The 22,058-nt window shown below is 37.9% G+C and overlaps 1 protein-coding gene across 1 annotated transcript in view; it reads left to right on the top strand.

Moving 5' to 3' along the window:
- NID1 (nidogen 1) overlaps positions 1 to 22,058 on the top strand; it is a 55,248-nt gene that overhangs the window by 31,311 nt on the left and 1,879 nt on the right. The window contains exons 11-19 of the mRNA XM_018085081.3: positions 913 to 1,056; positions 1,782 to 1,904; positions 9,055 to 9,279; positions 9,894 to 10,066; positions 11,943 to 12,069; positions 15,678 to 15,849; positions 17,723 to 17,880; positions 19,222 to 19,345; positions 20,536 to 20,648. Coding sequence (XP_017940570.1) covers positions 913 to 1,056; positions 1,782 to 1,904; positions 9,055 to 9,279; positions 9,894 to 10,066; positions 11,943 to 12,069; positions 15,678 to 15,849; positions 17,723 to 17,880; positions 19,222 to 19,345; positions 20,536 to 20,648 — 1,359 coding nt within the window. The remainder of the gene's footprint in view (positions 1 to 912; positions 1,057 to 1,781; positions 1,905 to 9,054; positions 9,280 to 9,893; positions 10,067 to 11,942; positions 12,070 to 15,677; positions 15,850 to 17,722; positions 17,881 to 19,221; positions 19,346 to 20,535; positions 20,649 to 22,058) is intronic.

Genomic DNA, 22,058 nt, shown 5'->3' on the forward strand with positions numbered 1-22,058 from the left:
TTTCCTGCTGATACTGTGCTAGTTTCCATCTGTGTGCTGTGATGAAAGGAGCGTTGTGTAGTCTTGTCTGGGTGCCCTGTCAGCTTCTCGTAAGAACTGTGTAAAGAGAGCCTCAGTGGATTCTCTATTACAGCAGCTGGAAGTCTGTTCCTAGATATACACATTGGATGCTTTATTTCTGGGACCAAAATTTTTGTAGTATTTTGCCTCTTCCTATTTTAAGTACCATGGTTTCCTTTGTTTCCTTTTCACTGATGTAACAGGTAAGCACAGGCAGAACTCCAGTGACTTCCTGAAATAATTTGTGTGTAAAGCAGTGCAATGCCTTCAGAGTACTGCTGTCAACATGAGAAAGTTATGAAAAGCAGGTCTGGTCCCAGCTTACACTGTTGGTCAAAAATCTCTCCAGTAGTTGACAAATTTGTTTATCTCCTATTGAGTGAGTCACAGCTCCCATCTATTGCCAAGTGACAGCAGCCCTGGGTCAGTGTAGGTTAGTGTAGCAGGTCATCTAATAATTCCCAGTGCAGTAAACTGGCCAGTAAGCTAACATGTGAGGTAGCTCTGTGAGATGCCTTACATTTCTTCATTCAGGACTCCTTTTCATAAACAAAGCTGTCATGGATTCTAGGTTCTGTCACTGTGGTAGCCTCTCTGCCCCATTCTGTGCTAACAAACATCTGTGAGGTGCTGAGGAGTCAGTTCCTTGTAAAACATTAAGAAGATTTAACACCAGTGAAAGGGGAGATCTTGGCAAAAAAAAAAAAAAAATCCCAACCCCCAGACCAAAAAAAACCTGTTTCCTTTCTCTTCTGTAAGCTTTCACAGCTGTTTCATATGAACTTATGAGCCTTAGACTTTATGAATGAAAATTGAAATTTTCATCTCCTCTCTTATGCATTTAACCTGCAGCTGTAGACTATGTGGTAAACCACTGCCAGACAGGCACACACAATTGTGACATTCCTCAGCGTGCTCAGTGTGTGTACACTGGAGGGTCCGCCTACATCTGCACATGTCTCCCGGGCTTCTTGGGAGATGGGCGTGCCTGTGAGGGTGAGTAGCACCATTTGTTGTGGGGCTTTTATACTCTTTATTGCACAACTTGGACGGTCATTGAAATGTCATATAGTTACTTGTGATTTAAAGTAGGAAATTTCATAGTTTAAGTCCCTCAGGTGGGCATTTGTATTAAGCATATGTCTTTTCCACCCCTCAGTTTTTGAATTCACTCTTCAATATTTGGGCTATAGAAGGTCCAAGGTGAGGTAACTGCAGAAGCTGCAGTACTTGTAGTTGCAGATCTTCATCTGCTGGATGTGTTTGCACTGTATTGGTTTATATTATTACAGTGGTGAAACATAATGCTTAGACTATGTAAAAAAATTACGTTCTGTTTCATGTCAGTCAGAGTGCAGTGGGGGAGAAGATTTACCTAATTACATGTTGGAAATACTGCTGTTCAAATCCTACTTCTCTTGCTGTGTTAAGTAATTTCCTTGAGAAGTATAGACATGTATTTCTAAAATACTGTGTGTGTTAATAATGCTAGTTACCCTTTGGAATAGCAGAATGTAGAGATACAGAATCTAAAATACATGCATGCTTTTCTTTCTCCTTTGTCTTTCTGTATTAGATGTACTTCCAAAGAACTATCTGTAAGTCTAATCAGATATCCTAAAATAGGACCCTGAAAATATGTCAGGTTTGCACATTTTTTCATCACTCTGATTTGTCCATCAGGAGGAACAGTTACCTGAGATTCTTCTTTTCTTTTACAGATGTAGATGAATGTCAACAGGGCCACTGTCATCCAGATGCTTTTTGCTATAACACTCCTGGTTCCTTCAGCTGCCAGTGTAAGGCAGGTTATCGTGGGGATGGTTTCCGATGTGTGTTAGGAGGTAAAATTATATAGTTCTTGCAAATTGAACCAGAAATATAATTTGGGATTTGGAGGATATATGTTAATTTGATTTCTTTCTGAAACAACATGTGTGTTTATTCTTTCTTTATTCTTTATTCTTTCTTAAGTCTTTCAAATTTAGAATTTCACCAAGCTTGTGTCAAAACCTGTATCTTGACTGCTATCACTTTTCCATGATATCCTGCTCAATATCCTGTTTTATATTTTGTTTGTTCTATCCTCAGCAATTTTCGGCCCCAAGCTGATATTATCTTTTGAAGTTGCCTTCTGTAAAGGTTTGACCATGGGGGGTGATTTGATTTGCATACTCAGTCACTTACCATAAAAGATCTGGAATTGTTGGCAATGCAAATGAGTACAATTACAGGAGTAAAGTGAAAAATGAGACCAAAGTCATGAGACTGTCTGCAGTGGTATCTAGATACCTACATGCCACATATACCCTATAGTCCAGAAAGACTATGGTTTCTAGCTGGCACTTATTTCTGTATTTACTCAGCTTGTTCTCTGTTCAACAGAAAGTTCTTTACCATCCCACACTTCTGTTCCTCCATTGTGCTTTGGGCCTTGAAGTATAAAACTCCTCATCTTGAAGGTATGCTTAAAAAGAAAGAAAATAAGGAACACTGAAGCACAAAGGAGCATTGTTATGGTTACTTTAGTTCAACAGCATGGCAAACCTCTGGGACAGCACTCAGGTTTTGCAGAAAGGTGAATACTTTCATCCAGAAAATAAAGCTTAGCTTCTGTTTGTTCAAACCCAATTCTCTTTCCTCTAACCTTGCTGTTGGGCAAAAATCCCTTCATCTCTGAACAGAATGAAACTCAAAATGTGCAGTCAAGAGTAAGAAGAAAGTCATAGGCCCACAGAGAAAGAGAGCAAGAAGCAGTATGACTGGGAAGGGAGGCTCTCTTCATAATTTACCTTCTACCTTGTGGTCTTAATGATGTCCAAAGTGTTTGTTGATTCAAAATTGAGGAGGGTTTGTTTGTGCATTTGTTTTAATAGTGGATGTGTTTGTTTGAAAGTGCTTGTCTGTATAGCACAATATTACTACCTGAAAACTAATATATTTTCTTTTGCCACTATATTCCCTAATTCTGAATTTCTGACTTTTCTTTTTTTGCATAATTGGATACTTGTGTTTTAAAATTAAAAGACAAAGAGTTGTTTAAAGGAAAGTATTTAAAAAAAAGAATTCACAAGGTTGTTTCTGGTTTTAGATTGTATTTACATGACACTTCATCATGTTATGTGAAATCACCCAGTGCGTGTAGATTTTTCTATCATAGGTAAATTGGAGGTTTTGCAGTGTTTAATTCTGAAGTCTAGCTTTTACCACTTTGTAAATCTTTTAATATTATTTTTAACTAACTTTTCATGCATGATCACCCATGAGTATTTTCATTTTAATGCTAGATGAATGAAGAACCTAGTGTTTCTGACCTGTGTCAAAATATTTAGCTAACCAGTCGGCTGATAGAAACAGAATTATTTCTCCTAGAGGAGAAATTTGATGTGAATAACTTGAAGCAAATTAAACCTTAAAGCTTCCAGTTCTTCAGGCAGAATTGCAGAGGAAAAAAATATTGCTTTCATGTCTGCCACATACCTTTTGTACCTGAAACAGGTGGTTTGGAAGACTGATACTTGAAGTCAACTAATTAACTTTTTTACCAGAATACAGTCAATGTCTTCTGAGTATATGTGATAATTTACTTGAGGTTTTTTGGGGGGATTGGGGTTTTTTTGTGGTTTTTTTGTTGGATTTTGTTTGTTTGTTTAGGGGTTTTTGTTGTTGTTAAGAACAATACCTTTTCCCATGCTTTGGTTAGTGTCTACAAAACTGCTAAGCACAGTGTACTATTTTGTAGTAACTTTGTTATTTTTTGCTGCTTATCCTGTACACTTCTTCACTTTCTGTACTCAACACAATTGTATTTTGAATGGTAATCTTTCCGTGTCACCATTCTAATAGTAGTAACAAAATACTTTTGAGAGTTCTGTATCTACTGTTTTAGTGGGTGAAGATCTGCCAGGTTTTGGTAGTCTTTATTTATGCCTCACTGTTTTGCCTTTTTTTTTATATAGTTTTGTACTATCAGTAGAAGACAAGCTTTCAGAAACACTTCTATCAATTGTGTCTCTGCTCATTAAATGCTCTGAGCAGAAAAAAAATCTGTATAGATAAGAAGTCTCACTTTTGCTGAATCGTTACTGAAATAGGGAGTATCTGTATTGCTCTGCTAGTCTGCAGCAATAGCAGTGTTTACAGCTTATCTTACTGCTCCCTTCTTAGAGTTAACAGAACAGCAGCTGCCCTTGGGGTGTCATCTGTTGCTAAAGCTTTAGTGCCTTTAACATGGATATATCCATCAGTTAATCATTGCCAGGAGATAGAAACAAACTATACTTTCTGAAGCCTACCAAAAGTAGCTTAGTTTACTTTAGCACCCGGTTTGTAAATTAAGTTGCTTCAGAATGGAGACTGCAGATGAGGCTGTATTGTTTGTATTCAGCTGGAATTAGAGACCCTTTCTTCCCCTTTTTACCCGCTAAGGTTTTGATCTAATTAGCCTCTGTGAAGTAACTGAAGTCTTTCCTGGTTGTTAATAGCATGGAAAGTTTCATTCATTCGAATACACAGTTCTTTTTTGCTGTACCCTGTTCCAACCCATGTTGCAATTACTTGCTTGTTTGGTGTCTTTATTATTGCATGAAACCTATTGTTAAAACTTAACAGTGCTGAAAGGCAACTCTTGAAACAAGTAGAACTAGAAACTAAGAAGAAAAATGGATTCGAGTCACACACAAGAGAACGTCTGTAGGAGTGAACCAGCAGGTTAATGAAAGAGTTAATGATGCTGGAATGTCCCGCTGCTCCCAGCTATTAAGAAAGTCTGTACTTCATTATTTCCTCACGCTTCATTTTTCCATTTCAAAAAAACCCAGATGTCTGAGTGTTTCTACCTCTGCAGACCGCAGACACTGTTTACTAAACAGAAACAAGTCTGGATTCTTGGAACTAGGAACTGTTAAGAGCCATTCTCTGGTCCTGTGTATGCAACTAGTTTCACACGAGAAACGCACTTACCAGAGCAAAACTATAAGTGAAGAATTACAAAGGAAAATAAAGAGACAAAGGGTAGTGTGTTATTTTCATGTGGGTATTTTCATAATATTTTTTTTTACTCCAACATTTGAAAACATCAGGTAAAAATGTACTTTGATTTCATTTATTCAAGTTCCATTATATATTTCAGTCACTTTCAAATTCCTGTTTGCCATTGGTAATTTACAAATCAACTGGGAAAAAAAAGTGTTTAAAACATTGGATACAAATTTATTTTTCTGAGGAAGGATATACATTTAGCATAATTTCAAGCTGCACCATTCTGCATATCTACTCTGACTTGTGTGTGCTGTGGTCCATGGGACACAAATTCTTTATCACACCCTTGATCTCTGTTCTGCTCTACAACTTCTACCTTAGGAGCTTTTTTCTGTACAGTCATTCAGTTTTTCACTGTTTCCTTGGACCGTGATTGCCGAAGCTGGACCCGGTATTCCTTGAATCATCTCCCCAGCCTCGTATTCTTTTCTATACCTGTGTGCTGTTCCCTGTGTATATGTTGAATTCTTATTTATACCCTCTCACAGTCTCCACAGCACTGAGCTGTGACCTGCTGATAGCTTTTTCTGATTGTAGTTTCCAAGGTAACTCTATTTAAAGATATTTCAAGAAACGTATTTCAAGAAGTGTAACTTTACATTTACGTCTTGTACTTCTCATGTTTTTTGATCTGTTTCTCTTCCACAAATGATGCAACCTACGGTTGCATATTTTCCTCTGGAATTCAAACAAAATAATTAGATTTCTTAATAGGAAATTTATAAACAAGACTAAGGTAAAATGGGAATTTACTAAAGATGCCACTACTGCATGACATTTGACTACTTATTCTGATTTTTTTTTCAATTTTTTATCATTTACCAAATTAAGGTAGCCCACAGTATAGTGCTTCGTTTCAAAAACGACACTGTCCTGTGGGCCTGTGTAGAATGCTATAGGGAAACACAAAGCTTTTAGATCAGTGCATTACCTTCATCAGTCAAGCATCAACTGCACCAAAACCCAGTGGCAACTGGGTTTTACTTATTTTATAGCAAATGCTGATTGGTAATGTTTAAACATATACGGAAAAGATACTAGAACTTGGCCCTGCTGTTAATAAAAGGCTGCTGCCACCCCTGCTTTATCGTGTCACAAAGGATTGCCAAGGTCTTGCTTTCACTGGTTGTTTCATCTCTGGCAGAATGAACTAACCTTAGTATATATAATTTTTCTCATCATTGACATGATCATTTGGCTTGGCTTTCAAATGTGGGTTTCATAAGAATCTAAAGAACCTCTAAAAATCGTGCCTAGTAATTCCTGGACATAGAGCCTTGAAATAGGCATGACTTGTTTTGCATTTGCTGCAATCAGGTGCAGTAGTAGATGTAACAACACTGTTACACCAGGTAGGTGTTATTTGCTCTTAGCTCTACCTGTTATATTTAATGGAAATTTTCTTCTTGCCAATCTAGAGATCAGAGAACTCTCCTCTTAACTGTTCTGTATCTTTGAAGAATCTTGACTGGATGAAATATTACAGTATGTATATTAAAGACAGGATCATTAAGAAACCACATTTAGGGTGCTGTAGTGAAGGAAATATACTGATTATTAGGTTTGTGTCTAGAAGCTGGCTTACAAAGTAGCCCTTGTATTATGTAAATATGTGCCATTTCTTGTTATGTGTTTTGTCTAACTTATGCTGTTATGTCATCAAGGCAGGAAATGTGCTTTGTTTGCTGTGTCAGGCTCATCTTTCAAACTCTGTCATAGCTAGCCTCCTTTCAGACAGTTAATTAAAGCAATTTAAAATTTTCAAAATTGGAGCATCTTCTCTTAAGCATACTGAGTAAAACATAGGACTGTATAAACAGTATAACCAGACTATTTCTACCAACCCACTGTCATCTCTATCTTTTTTAGAAAGAGCAAATCATATCCTCCACCTTCTAGGAACTTAATGCTATTTTTGAAAATTAATTTGTTTAAGTCTCTTGACTTCGGTGTTGTTAATTGCCTTATCAGGCAATTTTTGAGATTGGTCTTGATCTTTGCAATATAAGTACTCTTGAAAAATTTAATCAGAATCCCATATAAAATCTGCAAATATAAATGTGGACTTGTCTTGAAATTTAGAACAGATACTGATATTTCAAGTTACCAGTAACACTAACATATCTTATGTATAACAGCTGTGTCCTAACTGGGAGGGTATACATACTCCTTTCTATAAATCATATTTGCTAATTCATTTTCATATAGACTATTGATTAGAAAAATTATAAACTCTCGGGATTTACTCTAATTTTGTAAGTTTCAGATGGGAGGAAAAAAGACCAGTTTCTGCTGAGGGGCAGGTAATAGTATTTCTCAAAGATCATAGGAATGCAACTGAGATTTTTATTCCTGCACTGAACAAAAGCAGGGGGGTCAGTTTACCAGTACTCTGTATTCTCCCTGCTTTCTCTCATGAGCACTGCATATAATGAAAGTTTAGAATAAATAAAAATGGTGGCAAAACTGTCTGGTGACTGAAATCAGCATTTCTTTTATCTGCATACTGCATAGCACATTGAATATGTGAAAACAAAATTTGAGACAGATAATGGACGCTTTCCTACAGGATCTGGTTTTGTAGGTTGATTCAAGACTCTCCACCACCCACATTAAAAGTGATGCCAAATATTTCAGTTGTTTAGAGTCAACCATTCTCCAGTCATTTATATTTCTCTAATTGTGTCCAGGTGCATGAAACGTGTCCAAAGTTTTGCTTGCGTAACTAGTTTAAATAATAAAAAACTACCCTTCTTTTTTGATTTTGTGTAATTTACACCACAACAGTCTGTAGATGCATGGGATTAGGTTTCTGCTCAGATGGGCTGGGCCTAATCTGAGCCACACATAACTAAGGCTGTCTACCAAGCAGTGTAAAAACAAGGAATAAATGGAAGTGTAATGTTAAAGTCTCTTCAGCACACAGTTTGTGCTAAGTATTTCTGTCTGTAGAAATCATTTACAGGAAAAAGATACTCCCCCATAATTAGAGCTCTTTTTCTCCCAGCACACAGAAACCTTCAGGGTCCTCAAGTGTAAGGTAAAACTAAGCCAGAGGAAGGAACTATGTTATTTTTATTGTATTCTTATAATTTTATTATGTTGTTTGGCATCTAGAACAATATACTGATCTAGATGACTTTCCCTATTGTTTAACAGGTAATACCATGAGATGTATATTTTAGTCCAGACTACTTTGTAAAATTGAAATGTAAAAAGCCAGATCTCTGAATCTCCTGATAACCTGAAAAGTTCGTCTTCCCTCTGTATCCTCTACAGTAATACATATGCATGTGTGTGCGTCTCATATGTTTCTCTGCTTTACCAGGAACTGGACAATCTGTCCCTGTAATTCCCTTCTTAGATGCAAAAGTATCAAATGAGTGCTCAAACCTGACAGCTGATCTTTAATAACCTAATATACTTCATAGCAATGAGCTACTTCCAGCATCTGCCTCATTTGTGGTTTTCTCTTGTGGCTCTGAAGAGAAACTCGACCTTTAGCATTACAAAAACGACCCTTAGCCACTCTGTGGTCTGGTTAATTAGTCACATTTTAAGGCCCGTGGAATAATTGCCAATGGGTAGACATCAAATTTGAACATCAAACAGAATGGCCTTGCTCATGTGCCTCAAGGAGAAAGACCATGGTTTCCACCTTCTGTTCTTTCTCCACTGAAGAAAGGTGCAGGGGACCTGTTTGTTCTCTCTTAAAATAAACGGTGGAAGACAAAATAACATAGGTTTAGGGCAAATGTGTCACACTTTCATAGGGCAGACTTGAAGGCATATACCTTCAAGGTTGATAACAGTGCCATGTTCCTATAGAGGTAAGAATGCTTGTGTGTAGGTGATCAGCATATGTTAACTGTTAATGGAATGTAGTTGTTAGTGACACAAAAATATTCACTGATGTTTGTGTTTGTTTGTTTTGTTGTTGTGTTTTTTCCCCAGAACCGGAAAAGTCCAAATGCCAGCATGAACGAGAAGTAGCTCTTGGCAGTGGAGGTGCTTTCTACCCAAGGGATGCAAGAGTTGGTCACTTCATTCCCCAGTGTGATGAGCATGGGAATTACCTACCCACTCAGTGCCATTCTGGCAGTGGATATTGTTGGTGTGTGGATAGGAATGGAAATGAGATTGATGGCACGAGAAGTGGACCAGGAGTTCGTCCACCATGTAAGTGGCTGAAGCAGTTGTTTTTTGTGGGTATCTCTCCACCCAAATGCACTGTCTTCCAAATGTGGGGCTTAGTCGTGCCCCTGAGATGTAGCACTGAACTATAGCAGTTCAGGCTTTTGTTGTCCCGATGATGATATGCCTCATGCTGCAGCCCTTCAGTAACTCCAACACACATTTTTCCTTCAGCCAGGGCATCCGGACAGCTGTGGTGAGCTTCTGAATAAGAAGATAGTTTTCTAGCTTCTTCCCTACCTAGAAACTATGAGAGGCCCATATAGTCTCTGCCCTCTGGGAGCTGTGGAACCTGAGTTGCCTCAGGAAATGAAGGATATTCCTTCCTACGTCTTCCTCACTTCAGTTCCAAAATAAGAGTTTTTTCTAGACATTCAAAGGAAAGAGCAATTACAGAGCTGAACATGAAAAGAACTTCTCTGTCAGCCAAGGGGGAAATTTCAGCAGCTTTCTGCATCTGATTATAGTTATTAGTGTCTGCTTATAGGGCTGTTTCCTCCTGAGAAGTCTGACTGTAATTGTCTCTGCAAATAATAAGGAGCCTTGTTGTGCTGTACAAGCTAATTTTTTCCTGATCTGTTCCCTTCTCTATTAACAAGGTCTAAGCACAGCTGCTCCTCCTGTTGTTATTGGGCCCTCTGTTCGACCAGACACAGTACCTCTGCCGCCAGGAACGCACCTGCTCTTTGCCCAAAGTGGTAAAATTGAACATGTTCCACTAGAGGGAAACAATATGAAGAAAAATGGTGCAAAAGCACTCTTGCATATTCCAGTAAGTAACCTAGTAGACTAAGTCCATGTCTTTTAGAAGATTCGTGACAAAGATGAAAGTTAGTGTTTGTCTACATAACTTGATAATTTAAGTTCAAAACTCAAATTATACTCTTGATTAAAATTTCAGTATTGCATCAATTTGTCACTGAAAACTACTGATCTATCTAGTCAAAAAGCTTAAAGCTGAGCTATAAAAGAAATTATTTGCCTTTAAAGAACAACTCACAATAGCTCACAAGACAAAATCTAATCTCATATCTCCAACAGCTCATCATATAATCTTCTCTATACTCACACTTCCACTGGTATAAAAGTTTAGGAGACCTACAATAGCAGTATGTGGAGAGGCCCTTTTTTCATTCTTACTCCCTCAAAGCTTTTTCCTAAGTCTTAATCTATTCCTCTTTTTTAGTCAGTTCTCTGCACTTCTTGGCTACATATATATTTTTCTTCCTTTCTTGTTGCTTCCTTCTCCATGTGCAGGCCCAGTGGGTGGCAAATCATTTTCCCACGCTTCTTACTACTTTCTTCAAAATCTTTGTTCCTTGTAAATGAATTCCTGATGCTGAGAAGGCCTATTTTCAGTCACCTGTATCACATGCCAACCCTTTTCACTTCCAGTTTCATAGCAGTAATTTGTTTTACCTGAGGCCTAGAATTTCTGTTTTCATTCCAGTTATATTACAGTGAGTATTTAGTAAACCAAATACTATCTAAATTACACAGATTCACTTCAGTAAATAATACCACAAACTGCTGTAATGTAAGGGTGAAATCAAGCTTTTGACCCTTGTCTAAACTGCTGCTGCAGTACCATAAAAATAAAGTAAAATACTGTCTGTAAAATGGGATAGTTAGGCTGAAAGAGACATGATTCTGAATCCTTTTCAGCTTGTATCATTATTTACTTGATCTAGCTTAAATGAATTAATATAGAAATATTTTCAGGAATGAACTTCCAAGAGATAAGATGCAACTCTTCCTTAAAACTTTCAATTAAAATGAAACTTTCAGTCTCTGCTAATGCTGTTGACTCTGTGTTGTCTGTGATGTGTATTTGCAAAGTGACAGTAGAGGTGTTTAGGTTGTTTTGCAACCTACAGCATTAGGTAAGCTGATGATTAAGTGCATCTGTTTTAATGCATGGGTTTGGACCATTTTTCTGAGAAGTTGCAAGTTACAAAAGCAGCAACTGTGACAGACCTGGGAATCCATGTAAAATTGTTTTACCCTGAAAGTTTCTTTCACTTGCATGGAGGAGAGAGTTTGAACTCCAAATTCAAATTCTAGTCCTATCTTTCTTCCATATGAATGTTCCTTGTCCCTGGGAATACTGTTTCCAGCAGAATGATTTATGTAGTATTTGTTTAAGCTATTTTTTATTTTAAAACCTTGCTTTGCTAGAAGTTTTTTTTAGCCAAATGATGCCATGTAGGTAACACTGAAACGGAGCTGGAGTGCATGGGTTGCATGTCAATGCAAGTCAGATTTGACAGAAGTCATTATTCCCCCTTAAAGGGAAAGAATAAAAGAAAGAAAGCATGAGGGATAACAGTAAAATGTCAACATGAACTTTCTTTAGATGGTGAAGTTGTAAAAGTCAGACCAGTTGTTCAGTACTAATACCTACAATGCTGCTTTGAAATAATGGTAAATGGTGTTATCTAGTTAAAAGGGACTTATGACTGAAAGTATTTTTTTAAGCTATTTGACAGTGACTGTCACCTAATCATTTTCTCTGCCTGTTGTCCTCATCTCCCATCTTCCCTCAAGAATTTTGTTTTTTCAGCCTTGAGACTTAAAACCATAAGCTGCTGCTGGCCAAATAATTATTGTTTAGCCTAGGCTGATCTAACTTGCTTGTTGACCAACAGGACAAAGTTGTTATTGGAGTTGCTTATGACTGTGTGGACAAGATGGTTTATTGGACAGACATCAGCGGCCCTTCGATCAGCAGGGCTAGCCTGAATGGTGGGGAGCCAACCACCCTCATCAAAACAGGTAACAGCACGAAATTCTTTCTCTTGCTACTCCCTAGGAATGGTATTAGAGACTTGAATTTAGTAACATATACTTCCTAGGTGTTGCCTGAGCTGACTAAAGAGTTGTGTTTATGTATTAACACAGAATGCCATCTGTGGGCGTCATTCTCTGATTTTTTTGTTCTGGCAAGCAAGGTAATTGCTGGATAGCTGAGATTTGGTTATGTGTAGTCCCTTTCTCTCCTGATCTCTGCCAGTCAGCTGCCTACTCTGGTGAGCATTGAGGTTTAAGAGGAGAACTCCTGCTCTGTTCCTTGGCTTGGGGATCAAAACAGTTGAAAAGTGGTTAGAAATCATTTCAGCTGTGACTTTCCATGCCTACCGCTCAAGTTGTAAAATGCAAGTGAATAAAGCCACCTCATTAGGTTTTTGCCCTTGGAGTTGCTCAAGGATTTGAGAATTGGACTAGAGGGTATTGTGGACTTAGTGCCTTTACAGTTTGTATCTTATTCTTACACTTTTTTGTTGAAGAATCTGCTCTCACTGCAGTCCATGTTCATTTTCATTAGAAGGGTTAATTGTAAGCCCATGCAGCTTAGATATTAAAACCTTTTTTGAGTGGAAAGGGTTAAGGGAAAGGATAGGTTTGGAGAACAAAGTGAATGGGGTGTGTGTGGGGGGCATCATTAAAAAAAAAACCAGAAAAATAGCTGGAGGCATTTTGAATACTAGTGTCCTTAGGATCCTAGAACACCTGTGAAGTCAAGATACTGGAGGAGGTCACCCTTACTTTGAATCCTCTGCAGCCATTGTTACAAAAAATTAGGAAACTATTTTAGAGAAATTATCATATGGTTTTAAAATTCTACAATAAATTTGCTTCAGTTTTCTTTGGATGTGTAGAGAATTGCTGCCTGGAGTTTGTGCTTTGGAATAGCCAGTTTGTGGAGATTCCATTCAAGCTCTTAGGGACAGCAGAGAGATAGGGGTGGCTTGGATCCTACCATTGTCCTAGGAAGGGAAAAGGGAGAGCTTAAGGCCATCCCTAACCATTCCAGTAGTTATGGAGATTCATAGTTCTGTACAACTTTATGGCTGAGGTATTTGTAAGACCTCTTTTACCTCCCTACATATTTAATCTGAAAGGGACTAACGTGTAGTAAAAGCATATCCTTATGCAATTTACAAATTCTTCAGGAAAGGATTTCTGATGCCCACTTCTAAAGTATTTTTTCAGAATCTGCACTTTTAAAAATGGGGGGAATTACTACTGTTAAAAATTTTATATGGATACAAATGTCTGTCTAATGAGAGTGTGTGTACACATTAAAATTCTTGCAATGTATAAAATATTGGAAGAATATTTTTGAAGACTTTCAACTAAATTAGATTGATTATTTAAGGTAATTTGAGATGCTTCAATGTCACATGGAAACCTCGTGGGTTTTATCTGCTACAAAAAACATTGTATGGGTAAACATCTCATGATTTCTGTTGTTGGCATAGGAAATGACTGCTGTTCCTGAAGAGATTAGGAGCGACGTTTTACTTCGCCTTCGATATGTTAATGGGCATTTCAATAAGGGGTCAGACCAAAATAATACTGAATCCATTCAAATACTGAATATATCTCCTATGCTGGCCAAAACAAACTTTAGAATCTCATGAAATAGGAAAATGCCTCCCTCTCAGAAGACTCATGAGAATTTTTTGTTTTGGTTTGATCTTTGGCTTTTTCCTCCTGTGAGCTCCAGCTGCTTTCTTCAGTTCATGTGTATTTTTGTGGAATGTACTACTTTTTTGGGGTTTTTTTTAAAGCTTTTGTGATCCAAGTTGCATTGCTTTGCAGAAACATATTTTATTGTGGAGCCCCATCCAGTTCTCTGTCCCTGCAGCTGTATAACCTATGGAGGCTTTCTCAGTTCTGCAGCTGTGGAGGCAAGTTGAGGAGAGCTTTCCTTTGCTGTGATTGCTCAAGTCATATCAGCTGTGCATGGCTGTACAAACCTGTCCTCAGGGACAGAGCCTGTGACTGTCAGGCCTGATGACAATATAGCAGGAACATATTTGTGCCTCTGGAAAGACTGGTGATACATGAAGCCTTAAATGTTCCCTTACCTCTCCTTCCATGGAGGACAGTTTTTTCTGGCTCATAATCAACCGCACAGAGGAGACATTTACTTTAGACTTCTTTAAATCTCCTGACAAATAGCTGACATAAGGAAATTGAAACAAGGAAACTAGTCAGGGAGCAGGGTCTCCTAGGAATCCATGACAGCAGATCTTTTGCCTGCTACTGTCTTCTGTTTCCTAAAAGACTCTGGGAGCTCCTCCACCACCATTTAGTCAGTAATATTCTGATCCCGGAGACTGGGATCCCTCTCCCCCCAACATGAGCTGTGAGTCAGAAGCAGTGAGATACATCTTATTTGTTCCTTTCTCTCTCTTCAGCAATTAATATAAATCTAAAATGTCATGTGTGCAGATGAAGGGTGGTAAGTGTAATCCACTTGAGTGAGAGAGCAGGGGATGTTTAAGATATTGTGCAACTGTTATTCATAGCAAAGTCACAGTAGCAAATTTTAGAGAGCTCTACCCAATGTTCTGGGCCAAATGCGTTTTCTCCAGAAAAGTTACTTCTGTTACATACTGTTTGTTTAATGGCTGTCAGTAAATAAACTTGAGAATTAAAAGAAGGCTAATGGGCCACATTCCATCAGTGTGTGGATCAGCATCTGAAAGGTGCAGTTTTTGGTTTTTTTCAATAGCTGGCCGGTGTGAAGGGTCATTTCATCTCTTTTGGGGAGTGGCCATGTACAATTCTTCTTTTGGAACTGAAATTGGACTAAATTTTTTTTTTTACTTGACTTTGGCTTCATTACATCCCACACGACCTACCTGCTCTTTTCAATGGATGCATGAACCTTGAAAATTAGAGAGCAGTTTCTCATCATGACTGAATTAAACTTTATATATTTCTTCTGCATCCTTTGTCCAAGTTAGAAATTACTAATGCAAGAGCAGTAAGGTCATTATCTGCTATTTCCTGTTGCTTTTGGAACAACTAACTGTCCAAGAAAAACTGTGCACATACAGTGCTAAAACATGTTCCAAAAAGGATTGCTCTGCAAAAACAAAGAACTGGATCTAAATTGCATCAGTTAGCTAGTGTCATTGTCTCTAGTGTTTGGAGTTTGATTATGTTTAATTATTGCATTGGCTAAACTTAGCATAAACCCAGTTTTCATGTATGTCAGTACCAAAGAAGGAGAAATATTAAGGGTTATAAATCCACTCTGTGACCTGCTAAGGAGGGTAGAATAAGATTCTGATACTATCTACTGTTCATTTCTCTGCTATCTGCTTTTTCTATGTCTGCTTCTCAAAGAGTGCTTACATGTATGGTGAGTTTGTTCCTCAAAGAACATGTCATTCTATGTCTTTGAAGGCTTTGTTTATTTAAACTTTGAGGTAAAATGTATGTTCCTCTTCCAAATGACACGAAATAGCTTTTGTTGGACCACAGCCAGAAAACTTATCTCAGTTAAAAGTTATGCTTATGAGGCTGATGTGTATTGGGAATAAATATAATGCTTAGGAATGTTTTTCTCTGTTTTCCTCCTGCAGACTTGGGAAGCCCTGAAGGGATAGCTGTAGATCATCTAGGTCGCAACATCTTCTGGACTGACTCTCAGCTGGATAGAATAGAAGTGGCTAGGCTGGATGGGCGCCAGCGTCGCATCCTTTTTGACACCGGCTTGGTGAACCCCAGAGCAATTGTCGTGGATCCTGTGAGAGGGTATGGATGTGCTGTCAAGAGATATGTGCAAGCTTAACTTTATTTAATTATTTAACATGAGTGTGTACTCTGAGTCTGTGTTTTCCGACTGTCTGTAGATAATAATAGATTACCTTTTCTTAAAACAGCTAACAAACAGGAATGAAACAATCTACTTGTGTCCTGTGTCTGAGTGGTATACTGGAAATGAAAATTCTGAAATGGCTGCTAGACAGTACTGTGCTAGACAATTTTGTTGAGTACCTTTCAAATAGTTATTTGTATCTGGCTTTCAGTACATTGTTTGTAGGATGACAAGCATTGTCCTTACCTAAGAATGTTTTTTTTCGTGAGATTACTGGTCTAAAATACTAGATTAAGCAATCTTATATTTTCATTTCCATCATGACAACCCTTCTTCCTATATAGTTCCATCTTTGAAAACTCCCATGGTATCTCTTCTATCATCAGTTTTACCTCTGTCATTGAGTTGTCTGAGAAGATTCTATTAGGCTTCTATTAGAAGATGCAGATAACTACATGTTTTAAAAATTGAGCCTGTAGCAGAGTGTCAGTAGGAAAGTGTAAATGTTTTTAAGTTAAGATTCCAGCCTGCAAAGATTAATGTACTACATACTTTTATGTAGTCTTTGATCAGTTGACATTTTTTTTCTCTCTGAATATTGAAAGAAATGCAGGGAAAATTAAAACTAGTACAGAGTCCATAGTAGTGCATGTCTGTTAATTATTGTCTGAACTTGCCTGCTGTTGCCCTCATGCAACTCAAAATGCTCAGAAGCATAGAGGCTTTCTCAGTGTTGAATTGCTAGGAAGCTCTACTAAATGACTGCTTAATTGACATTAGTACTATACAAAAGTACTGTTCTTTTCAGGGAGAGCTTTTTGAAAGGGGCATCCTGATTCCAGATGTTTGCCAACAAGGTTAGCAGTGAGAAAAGAATGCATATGATCCATGAAGTTTGGAGTGATACAAAATTAAATAAAAAAGTAATAGTATTGACTTCTCTAATTCCTTTAATACAAAATAGGCTTTTATATCATAGTCACATAATAGTTGATCTGTGGATGCACATCAAGCATCATAACGAGGAGAAGCAAATGCACTTTGGTGTGAGAGAAGTGCAGAGACACAAAGTAATCAGACTGAGGAGAGACCTGTGTTCTGTGCAGAACCCCACTGACAGAGTAGGTCTCTGGGTTCAGATCAAGCAGCACAGACTTCTGTCTCATAGTGGACTGTGTGTGTGTATTAAGGAGTAAACAACAAAGATTCTTGCATTGAGGGACCATGTAATTTCTCAGCCACAGAATGTACAACCAAGGGGAAAAAACACCACTAAAAAATGACCAATAATAAGAAAACATCAGTGAGTTAATGGCCCTCTCTGAGGACCTCCCCTGAGGATAAACTACTCTGATTCCATTGTATATTGCTTAGTTGGTGCACTGAAAAGGAAGTTGTAGTTTCAAATGAATCCCAAATGTATGCCAAATACTTTTGCTTCAGCCTGAGCAGACATGATGGACAGCGAGATGAAGAACTCAAAATGTAGATGTACATCTTGAATGCTCCTTAGAACCGTTGAAATAGAGGTCTTTTTGGCTGGCATCTTGCACAAAAGCTAAACAATGTAAAGAAAACATTTCTTCTCATGTGTGTGCTTGTTCCTTTTGTTTTTAATGAAAGTATGTTTCCTACATCTTTACTATACTTTTGTGACTTCTATATTGAAGTGCAATGTGATTCTTCTTATCTATATAAATTATTTGGGGGAGGTGTGTGTTACTTTTGTGTCCTTAGCATTTTCCTTAATTACAACAGTCTTTTGAGATCAGTCACTGTCTTGACTCTTGCCTTTTTCTTCCTCTTAAGAAACTTGTACTGGACTGACTGGAACAGAGAAGCTCCTAAAATTGAAACCTCATACATGGATGGCACAAACAGAAGAATTCTTGTTAAAGATGATCTTGGGTTACCAAATGGACTGACATTTGATCCTTATTCCTCAATGCTGTGCTGGGTAGATGCAGGTAAAGAGGTGCTAAAATGTTTCTTCATATTAGTAGTAGAACAAATATTTCCAATCCTGAAATTATGTACTCTTTGAGCTACATGTCAAACCTCATGCCTTTTGCTTTGGCTTTAACGATCTCTTGATTTATTCCAGGTAGCTGTGGAATTCACATGAGTCTCTGTGCAAGCTGAAAGATTTAATTTCTGATCACAAAACTCTCTAGGAATTCAACAGATGTTGTCTGTGTGTCTTATATGTGACCATCTCTTTAGGTAATGCTTAGGCCTTTGTAGAAGAAGTTAGTTTAAGAACAGGAGAAAAAACACAGGTTTATCTGATCTGGCTTACAGAATGTCATCCTGGCACTATTGTTCTAAGACCTGTAACCTGAGGCCAAGTCTGGCTTATATTTGACTGAAGCAAGGCCTGAAAAAGCAATGCACCCTAAAGATCAAGAGATGAATGTTCTGCCACTGACCCACTGCTTGTTTTGTGCCAGTGTCTTACTGGTTAAAAAAAAGTGTGTTCTTAATTCTCATTTAATTATTTGGGGTTTTTTTTGGCATCTTGTTGTCTTTCTCCCTGTAGACTCTGGCAGAGATGTCTTCCTGTGGAGGCACTTCTATGCTTCAAGTCACCTTTCAAGCTTTGAATAAAATAAAATAATTGAACTCTATTTTTCACCATAAAACACTTTCTCTAACCTTCAAATATATCTTCTTTTGCTATCTCTAATTCCTTTCTCTCTCTGCCTTTCTTGTTCTCACATTTGTCTCTTTTCTCTTTTTGTCTAATTTTGAAACCCACTGTTTAGGAGAAAACTACAGGTGTTCCTAGCCTGTAGTAGTTTTGCAGGTAGACCTTTTTTGCACCCTACTTGCATCTACAAGTTAGATGGTCTTCCTGCAGTCACACCCTCATGGCTCAACCCAGCAAGCATTTTAGGAACATGCTCACCAAATGAGCTTTGAAAAAATGCCTTGCAGAGGAGGTGGAACTAGTTAATGGCTGAAGTATCCCTCCAGAATAGAGGAAGCCTTCTGTCAGCTTCCACACCAATTTGAGGATGCCGGTCTTTGTAGCAGGAATCTCAGCTTGTGAGCAATGGCTTCATGGGACATCTGTGTTACTGTAACTTAGGTGATGTGCTGATTAGCATTAGCACCAAAGTACTTTTCATTCAATTTTTGGCACGTGCATAGATGTGACACGGAAGAAGGCTTTGACTAAACAGCACACTGAAAGACCTCCAGGACTTTTTACTGTGTTCCTGCTTGCATGCTTGTACTTGTCCTTCATCCCTCATGAGAACTCTCTTGCTCTGCTTCAAAGGCTTAATTGTTTCTTGACGTTCCAGGTACTAAGAGGCTGGAGTGCATGAACCCTAACCAGCTTGGTCGACGAAAGATTGTTGAAGGTATTCAGTACCCTTTTGGTGTCACAAGCTATGGGAAGAATTTATACTATACAGACTGGAGAAGGTACGTTATCTGTTAAAGAAATTATGGTGTGCTTTAATCTTTTCTTCTCCCTGGTAGAAACTGAAGTACATACTGCATTTCTCATGTCTGACCTCTCACATATTCCTGTTTTGTTGCTTTCCTGACGATAGCTGATCCAGAGTGGAGTGGATCTGTAGAGCTGACCTATTGATGCTGCCAGTTAACTGCGTTTTCATTTTCAGCAGAGTGATTTGTCCTATAAGAAAATGCTTTTAACACTGTACATTTTTGGAAAAGGAGTGGGCACTAATTTGTTTCCCTTATGGTGATACTTGCTGCGTTGTAAAGGGCAGAAAATCATTACTCTTGGCTTTCTATGCCCTGTATTATATGAATGCTCAACAAGAAATAAGAGGGAAAAAAAGGGTTTACTGTCTTGATGATGATTTCTTTGTGTCATTTCAGAGCATTTTAGAGTAAATGCTCTAAAAATGCTGCCATATGATCAAGACTTTAGAGTTCACCCTAAAATTTCCAGAAAATAAATCCGGTCCCTGCATTTTAAAATATTTATTTTTCCCTGGTGTAAATGGTTGTATGGCTCTGTCTGCTATTAATAGCTATTAATGTGTGTAAGAATTTGCAAGTTAGAACCTAACAGCTGGGAAGTGCTATTCTAGAACAGGCTTGTATAAATGGGAAAGTGTGATACAACTTTGTCAGTTGAGTGCCCTTTTATATTTAGGAAGAAAAGATTGCTTGTGACCAACTGTATTCCTTCTGGAGATCAGGCTCCACCCGAAATATAACATTGTCATAATCATTATGCATAATAGCTGCAACAACAACTATACCACAGAACATGTTGGAGGGGCAGAATATGAAGAATGTGTCAAAACTACTAACAAATGTCCCTCTGGTAGGGCAACATTGTCCTCTATTGGAAGTACCTTCAAAATTAGTAAGGAGTCTCCCTGCTAAATTTCTTAGCTGCCTGGAATGAAAGTCATAACATACTTGATTTGTCCAGGAAAGATGATGTCTTGGCGGATTTTACTTCTGGAACCTCTTCCTAATTGTTAAAAAGAGGCAACTTCAGACTTTTGATTTTGTTTGGGTTTTTTGCTTGTTTACTGGGGTTTTGCTTTTTGATTTTAGTTTTGTTGTTTTGTTTATCCCTGTACTTCCACTTCATCTCTCTTCTGTATATTCTCTTCTGCATATGGCAGGGATGCTGTTGTTGCAGTGGATCGCATGATTTCATTAGAAAATGATAACTTCCAGCCTCACAAGCGCTCCCGTCTCTATGGAATCACCACGGCCTTTGCTCAGTGCCCAGGAGGTAATCCATATGATTCTCGAGTTTTTACAGCTGCATAACACCTTAGTTTATAAATGACCCTAGTAGTAGCTCCCATTTATAAGCTGCTGGCTGATTTAGGTAGTGAAGAACTGGTTGCTGCCTAAATTTCTGTTTACTAAGAAATTCAAAGCCACCTCAATTTTTTTACATGAAAGTAAATTTTGTGGTTGCCACATGAAAGCAGAATTGGGAGGGGAGAAGGGGCCTGTTCTGTCCTTCTTGAAAGGACAAGTCTATGATCAAGATTATAGATATAGCAGTTTTTGACAGTTCAGATGCTCATCAGCTAAACTGAATGCTATATTCATGGCTGGGGTGTTATTTACTTATTTTTAAGTTTAAACTAAGGAAATATTATGGTCTTTCAGATCTCCTTAATGAGATTGAGTGTTTTTCAAAATGGAATGTTCAGAAAACAGCAGGTGGTGGGGTGGCTGGGCTGAGCTGGCCTTTCTGCTCTGTTGAATGTTAAGTTTTTCAAACATCCTATTGAAAAGAGGAAGAGAGGAAGTTGATACCCTTGAAATATAATTTGTTTTTTGAGAAGCAGCATCACTTTGCAATAATGTTGTTATTAGCAAATCACAGTTAGGAGAAGAGTTCACCCTTTTTTATTACAACATGTCTGGAATTATAGGAGCGGCAATATTTTTGCTTTAAGCCTAAAAAAACCACCCGAGATAGTTTCTCTTCAAATTATTCAATATATGCACTAAATGAAATTTACTTTTTACTGAAGTCTTGGCTCAGAGCCTAAAAATGCATAAATATCATAATTAAGAAATCAGTTACATTGCTATTACTAGTTAATACACAGTTCCATTTTGGTAGATGATGTAAAACTAAACAACATTGTGTACTCTGAGTATGTGCTTATAGCTATAATATTCAGTACCTTAATGTCATTTCTTTCTCATCTTATATCTGTTTCAAGTGTTTTCCTGGGATGGATGCCTCTCCTCACAGCCCACTGTTTCTGGCACTGCCTTCTCTTTCATTTTATGCTTTAATGTTAATGCCTCCTCACCCACCCAATTTTTTTGTTTCGTTTTGTTATCATGGATCATTCATCGATGTTTTAGTGGTAGGTGGTATCCAAGGATGATGTTCTGTAGCATTTTGGACTTTACCCCCACGTATTACATTCTCTCTACTTCCTCACCCACTGTCTCTTCATTCTAATGTCTGTGACCATGTGGCCAATTTATGACATGTATTTCAGGAACAGCCCAGTTGATTCATGTTGCCTCTCCCACTCTGTCCTGATATCTTGATCTTTCTTTGATGTGAATATCAAGGTGACACAAAGGATATGGTGACTGTCATCTGCCCAAAGCATAGTTTTGTTTCACTCTTAATCTCATTATGGCTTTTTTCTTCAGTGTAACC

The sequence above is a fragment of the Manacus vitellinus genome, unplaced genomic scaffold (genome assembly GCF_001715985.3).
Source record: "Manacus vitellinus isolate BGI_N305 unplaced genomic scaffold, ASM171598v3 scaffold_8_pilon, whole genome shotgun sequence".
NCBI lineage: Eukaryota > Metazoa > Chordata > Aves > Passeriformes > Pipridae > Manacus > Manacus vitellinus.